Source organism: Ochotona princeps, chromosome 3, assembly GCF_030435755.1.
Source record: "Ochotona princeps isolate mOchPri1 chromosome 3, mOchPri1.hap1, whole genome shotgun sequence".
NCBI classification, from domain to species: Eukaryota; Metazoa; Chordata; class Mammalia; order Lagomorpha; family Ochotonidae; genus Ochotona; species Ochotona princeps.
This window is the reverse complement of record NC_080834.1, coordinates 27,035,773-27,042,442: the sequence shown is the minus strand read 5'-3', so window position 1 is coordinate 27,042,442 and position 6,670 is coordinate 27,035,773. Positions and strand designations below refer to the sequence as shown.

At 58.1% G+C, this 6,670-nt stretch overlaps 1 protein-coding gene across 1 annotated transcript; it reads right to left on the bottom strand.

Annotated features, from left to right (window-relative positions):
* Nucleotides 1–860: 860 nt before the first annotated feature.
* TFF3 (trefoil factor 3) lies at nt 861–4,026 on the bottom strand. The gene is made up of 3 exons (XM_058661219.1): nt 3,944–4,026; nt 1,615–1,761; nt 861–1,051 (listed from the first exon to the last, which is right to left on the bottom strand). Exons 1-3 carry the CDS (start codon nt 4,020–4,022, stop codon nt 1,038–1,040), a joined length of 240 nt encoding a protein of 79 aa, XP_058517202.1. The 5' UTR covers nt 4,023–4,026; the 3' UTR covers nt 861–1,037.
* Nucleotides 4,027–6,670: the final 2,644 nt, after the last annotated feature.

Sequence of the window (6,670 nt, the reverse complement as noted above, 5' to 3'; positions counted from 1 at the left end):
CAAGGTCAGAGTGCAGCAGGTGCGCTGGCCAGGGAGGGCTGCTCACTGCCGCCAATGTGGCATCTCTCACGGGGAAGGGAGGAGCTGTGTCCCTCTCCCATGGAGACTGGTAGAAGCATGAAGGGCTCAGCTTGCCCCTGCTGCAGCTGGTCTACCCCACTCACAAGGACAGAGTGACTGTGGCTACCTCGTGTCCCCTGCACCCCCTCTCCATCCCCATCTGGGACACTGAGCATTGGCATGAATCCCAGGGGTCCTGGCACTCCGGCACAGGCACAGGAGACACTCGGAGCCAACGCACCGCCCCAGCCTAGCCTGTGCACAGCTGTGGTCAGGGAGGGGACTGGATGGGGCCCCCAGCTGGGGACAAGCTTGGCTTTGGAAGCTGGGGACACAGACTTCTCTGAGGTTTTTCAAAGAGAAGCCATAAACTGCGAACAGCCACAGACGACACTGTGGCGGGAGGCAGCACGTGACAGCTACCCCCTCCGGGGAGTCTGGGTCTGGGCCACCAGTAAGCAGAGGAAGGCAGTGGGACATTGAATGGCCAGGGGTGGACAGTGGTCACCAGATGACCAGAGGGAGATAGGGAGCCACCATGTGACCCGGTAGACAGTGGGGCATGAGTCATCCGAGTGGACGATGGGCCACTGATTTGGACAGTGGTGACCGAGTGACAAAGGGTGGCGGCTGCTGGGAAACACCTCGGCCACGGAGTGCCATGGAGAAGGGCAGAGGTGCCACCACATGGCAACCCCGTACCCTCCTTGCCCTGCAGAGCTGGGGGTTAGGGAGGGGGAGGCGGAGAGTGATGGGAGGAGAAGAAAGGCAACAGCTGTGCTCGGAGGGAGAGCTCGTCCTAGGCAGAGCACGGGTCTTTATTTTCTAAAATATCTGGCCCCAGCATTTACATTTGGAGGTGGTGTTGGGTAGGAGCAGGGTGAGAGAGAAGCGGGTTGGGGAATGGCACAGGGCAGGAGACGGGTGCAGGGCCTCACACCAGGCGGGGGGGGCAGGGCCGCAACAACAGGAGCACTTCAAAACGTGCATTCTGGAAAGAAAGCAAGGGACAGTGGGGTGAGTGGCCCGCCCCACTTGCTGACCACACGCGGCCTGCCCCTGTCCCCACCCACAGCAACCTGGCTGCTCAAGGGGGAGGGGGAGGCTTCAGAATCAGTGCCTGCTGCTGAGTCCCCCGCCCCCACGTCCCCGGGGAAATGTCAGCTTTCATCACACGGGGGTCACTCTGTGAGGCCCCTGGACACCCGCAGGTGGTCAGAGCAGGTGAGAGTGGGCAGGGCCCCAGAGGGGAGAGGCGCAGGAGGGACCTGAGGTCACGGGCACCCCCTCTCCTGGCCCCCAGGGACTCACCTCTGCTCCCTGCTGCGGATGCAGGGGCAGGGCAGGGGGCCAGGACCACCCCCGGTGTGTGGCAGCCATAAGAGCTGTGTGTCAGCTCTCCTGGCACAAAGGACAAGAGAGCCCCCTGTCGGTGCGGACCCCTGAAATGCCCCTGCCCTCCTAGTGGGAATGTCCTTCCAAGCAGGACTGGCCCTTCCCTGCCACCTGGCAGGTGCTTCAGCCACCCCCAGGCTGGGCCGGGGCGGGGCTCACCTGCGTTCTGCAGAGGCTTGAAGCACCAGGGCACGCCCCGGATGCTGGAGTCGAAGCAGCAGCCCCTGTCGTTGCACTCCTCCTCGGTGATCTGGGAGTAGCCACAGTCCACCCTGTCCTCAGCGGAGACCTGGCACTGGCTGGGCGCTGTCCCGGAAAGACAGGTTCACAGAGTGAAGGAGAGACAGACAGGAAGCTCTTCCATCTGCTGATTCACTCCTCCGAGGGTCACAACCGGCAGAGCTGAGCTGACCTGAAGCCAGGAGCCAGGAGCTCCTTCCAAATCTTTCACACGGGTGCAGGGGCCCAAGGACTTGGGCCATCCTCCTCTGCTTTCCCAGGCCACAGGCAGAGAACTGGATGGGAAGTAGAGCAGCCGGGACAGAAGCCAATGTCCATATGGGATGCTGGCACCATAGGCAAAGAATTAGTCTGTTATGCCACCAAGCCAGCTCTTTGCTTAAAAAAACAGGTTTATTATTTTAAAGGCAGAGTTACAAACAGAGCAGAGGCCTTGGGCCATCCTCTGCTGCTTTCTCAGAAGGGAGCTGGATGGGAAGTGGAGCAGTCGGGACTCGAGCCCACATCCGCACATAATGTTGGCACCGCAGACGGTGGCTTCAGCTGCCACAGCAAAACCCTGACTCCTTTTATCTCCAGCAAGTGACCCCTCTGTCCCCAGGAGAGAGGGCTTCATACATCAGCGTTTGCAAGTGGCCTCCTGGGGCTGGTGTGTTGCGGTGGGCTAAGCCCCCAGCTGCTCTGAAGCCGGTGTCCCACAAGGACTGCAGTTCAAGTTCCAATGCAGACCCCTGCTCTTGGCCAGGGAAAACGGTGGGGAACGGCCCGAGTGCTTATACCGCTGCGCCCACATGGGAGACCCGGATGGAGCTCCAGGTGCTTGGCTGGCCACTGCAGTCATTAAGGAAGTGAACCTGCGGACAGAAGATCCCTCTCTCGTCCCCGCTCCCCCGTAACTCTGCCTTTGAAATCAGTAAGTTAATGAATCTTTTTAAAAAGTCCCAGCACCCTCCTGTCAGGTGCTAAGCCCAGGCCCCCAGGCATTTGACTAGGGACCCCTCCCTTGGTCTCTCGGCTGACTGTCAGGAAACCATGTCGATTTGAATACCCTCGTCTCCAAGGGTCCTGGCCTCCAATACCAAGTGCCCTTCACTGCTTCGTCAGCAAAAACCCGGTTGAGAGGTGCCAGGAGCAGGCATGATCTGCAGGAAAGTTGCAGGTGTGTGCTCACAGCTGACCACGGCCTCGTCCACTCGCTGAGTGGCTCAGCTCTGCGTGTGGCCCTGTTGAAGCAAGCTGGCGTGTGTGCATGTGTGCCTGTGTGTATGTAGTGTTGTGCCTGCATGTGTTACGTGTCCATATGTGCACGCATGCCTCTGTGTGTGTGTGCGTGTGTGTGTGTACTTGTGTGGAACGGGACTTCTGCCAGCTCTGTGGCTGATTGACGGAAGCCAGTTGAGTGCAACAGGCATGAGCCCACCGGAGCTGTTACAACGGCCTCATGGAAGTGACGTGGTGGGTAAAGCCACCAGCCGCAATGCTGGCATCCCGTATGGGTGCCAGTAAGTGGACAATCTGGTCTCTCCCCCTTTCTTTGTAGCTCTCTGAAAAAAAACGAATCTTAAAAAAATAAATACATAAAAAATAAAGCTAATCTGGGATATTGGTTTCAAACCCGTCTTTCTTTCGCAAATGCAAAGCATCATTCCGAAGTGCCCAGGAGGAAGTCTGTGGAGCAGGAGGGGCTAGCGTGGCGGCCCGGGGTTGGCTCTGAGTTTGGACAATTTGCCGTGTTTTCCTGGGCATGAGTTCACCAGATGCATAAAGAAAAGAGCGTGTGTCTGTGACAAATGACAAGTATGAAATTGATGAGGCCCTCCAGCTCTGTAGCCTATGAAGGCCCCATGGGAATCAGGCAGTTCTGCCACGGCCCGCTATGCGTGCACTACTCCGCCCCAGCCCGGTAGCCACAGCACTCACACAGGCCCACGTCCTCCCCGTCCCAGCCCAGGAGCCACAGCACTCACACAGGCCCACGTCCTCCCCGTCCCAGCCCAGGAGCCACAACACTCACACAGGCCCACGTCCTCCCCGTCCCAGCCTGGGAGCCACAGCACTCACACAGGCCCACGTCCTCCCCGTCCCAGCCCAGGAGCCACAACACTCACACAGGCCCACATGCTCCCCGTCCCAGCCCAGGAGCCACAACACTCACACAGGCCCACGTCCTCCCCGTCCCAGCCCAGGAGCCACAGCACTCACACAGGCCCACGTCCTCCCTCCCCAGCCCGGGAGCCACAGCACTCACACAGGTCCACATACTCGTCGGCCGAGCCCAAGGACCATAGAGCAGGCAGTAGCAGCAGCCACAGCGTTCTAACCTCCATGGTAACCATTCACCCGGGCGCACACGGAAGACACAGGGTGCCTCCTGCCTGCCCCCTTTATACCCCTGTGTTTGCACAGCCACTTGGGGCTCTGTTTGTTTGGGTGGGACTGGCCAATCGTTCTAGCTCCACCTGCTTCCCTCCCGCCTGCCAAGGGAAGCCCCCAGGACCCTGGTGGCAAGCGCCATGGTAGGTGGGTTCCCCAGCCCCGGCTGCAGCTCCACAGGCCAAGCCCGTGTGGGCCTGGCCAAGGACAGGGTGCAGGCTCCATGCACTGGCTCCAGCAGGGACATTCACAGGGTGAGTCAGCCCCTCCCACTGCAGGAGCGAGGCAGACGACTCCAGCCCCAGGCCCACTGATTCAATGCATTTTAATAAAGATAGGCCACATTTGATCTTTACGATATGTTTTATTTATTTGAAAGGCAGAGTTAGAGAGAGAGAAGTCTTCCACCCACTGGTCCACCCCCAAATGGCTACAACAGCCAAGGTTGTGCCAGGCTGAAGCCAGGCACCTGGGACTCCTTCCCGATCAGGGTGGCAGGGCACCAGCTGCTTCTGCAGGTACCTGCCCAGGTGCCGTAGCAGGGAGTTGGCTGGAGCATGTAGGAGTCGGGCCCTGAATCACACTGTGATGTGGAAGGTCCATGTCACAGCCTGCAGTTTAACCTGCTGTGCCCCAATCCATCACTGGTACCCAAGGATCTTTAAATCGTATTCTAGAGGAGCCCCTTCTGTCAGAGGTCGCAGGTGTCCCTGCTGGCAGGACCTCTGTCCTCTGCCCTGCGTCTCGGGAGCTGTCAGCCAACAGCATGTCTGGATGAGGCGGGAATCCCAGTGCCCATTTTCTGGGAGAAGAAATTGAGGCTGGGTGCACAAGGCAGCAACAGGACCCACTTCCTCAGGACCCAAGTCATGGCTCTCCCTGCTTATTCCGGACACTGTCGCTCACCAAAGTTGGGTGGTGGCTGCAGGCTGATCCAGGCCACTCTCATGTGGTTGGGCATGTGCTGTGTCCGGGGTGGGGGGCGGGTCAAGGTTCCCCAGGGATGTAGTGATGTCATTTCGGGAATAGGCCTGGGAGCCTGGAGCCTGAAGCTGCCCCCACCCTGAGGGCAGCCCGAGGCTGGGGTGGGCACACAGGCTCCTGCCCTCACCCTCAGCAGCCGGCCTCATCCCTGTAGTGGTCGCCACAGCCTGCCCTGCCCAGCCCTCCTCCCCGCACTGCTGGCCTGGTGGGAAGAGCAGGGCCCTGTGCCCAAGCCCACCTGGGCTTGAGTGGGGCAGAGGGTGGGGCTGCCACTTTCCAGCTCCCATGTGTGTGGCCAGGTGCTTAGCAGGTGCACATGGCGGCCTCAAGACCCCAAGGAGCACCTGACCTGAACGTCCACGGCCTGCTGTCACTCCTCGGTCGGCCAGCCCTGTCACGCGCTCCTTGGGCAGTCTAATGCAGGGAGGAGATACAAAGTCCCAGCTGATGTCCCTCCCGGTCCCCCAGGGTCATTGTGCATGCTGCTGGCCAGCTGTCACTTGCCCTGCAGCTGGCCCGGGGCAGCTCCTGCCTGGCCCGGGAACCCCAATATCTCCTAGAGAGAGGTCTGAGTCACCTGGGCCTGGCTCATGCAGGAAGCAGAGCCGGGGACTAACAGGTGTGGTCCTCACTTCTGGGACAGAGGGTTAGCAGATGGGGGGTGCCCAAGAGCTTAGGGTGGAGACCTCAGGGTGACCCCAAGAGGCAAAGCCTCCAGGGGGCACCTGCTACTGCTAGGCAAGACTCCAGGCGTGGCCGAAGAATAGGGTGGGTCTGCAGGGCACAGCTGGCAGCTGGGGCCAGGGTGTTCCACCCGCAGCCCTGCCCATGGGGCACAGATGGCTCACGCTCAACTCTGCCTCTCCCATTACCAGGAACTCCTGCCCACGGGCATAGGAAGGCTCTCTCTCTTTACTGTGTTAGAGAGAGAGAGAGAGAGAGAGAGAGAGAGAGAGAGAGAGAGAGAGAAATCTTCCATCCACTGACTCACTCCATGCCGGAGTCCAGCTCCAGCCGAGTTCGGAGCTCCGGAAGGGTGCGTGGAGTCAGCGATAAAGAAAGACACAGACACTGTCACTTGGTGCGTTCTCACAACAGCCCAAGAAAAAGCTGTCTTTTTTATTTACTCAGACACCTCACAAGCTTCTGCACAAACAACTAATTATTCTATTTTTACTTCAAGACTAAGGAGGCATGTACAGACATTTGGTCACTCCGTCTGCACTTCAGGGCTAAGCAGGTGCCCCTAAAGATAATTCTGCAAAATACTGTATTTCATATTCTTCAAAGCAAGCCATTATTCATTCTTCAATAGTAGCCATGGAGCGGCAGCCAGGACTCCAAGCCCAAGTGCGATTACCTGCTAATCAGTAGTACATTCCTACCACATTTCTATTTCTGCAATTTACCCATTATTCAACGGGAAAATTGGTTACAAGGGAAAAATATAAAATCTAAAACAAAAGTTTCAAATATTAAATCCCCCTACATCTATAGACTCTACAATCCCATAAACAATGAAACAATAATCAAAAGCATTTTCTTTAATAAAAGCATCCTTAATTCCTCTAGCTAAAAATTATAAAAGCGGCTAAAACAATCACATTTTCTATATTCC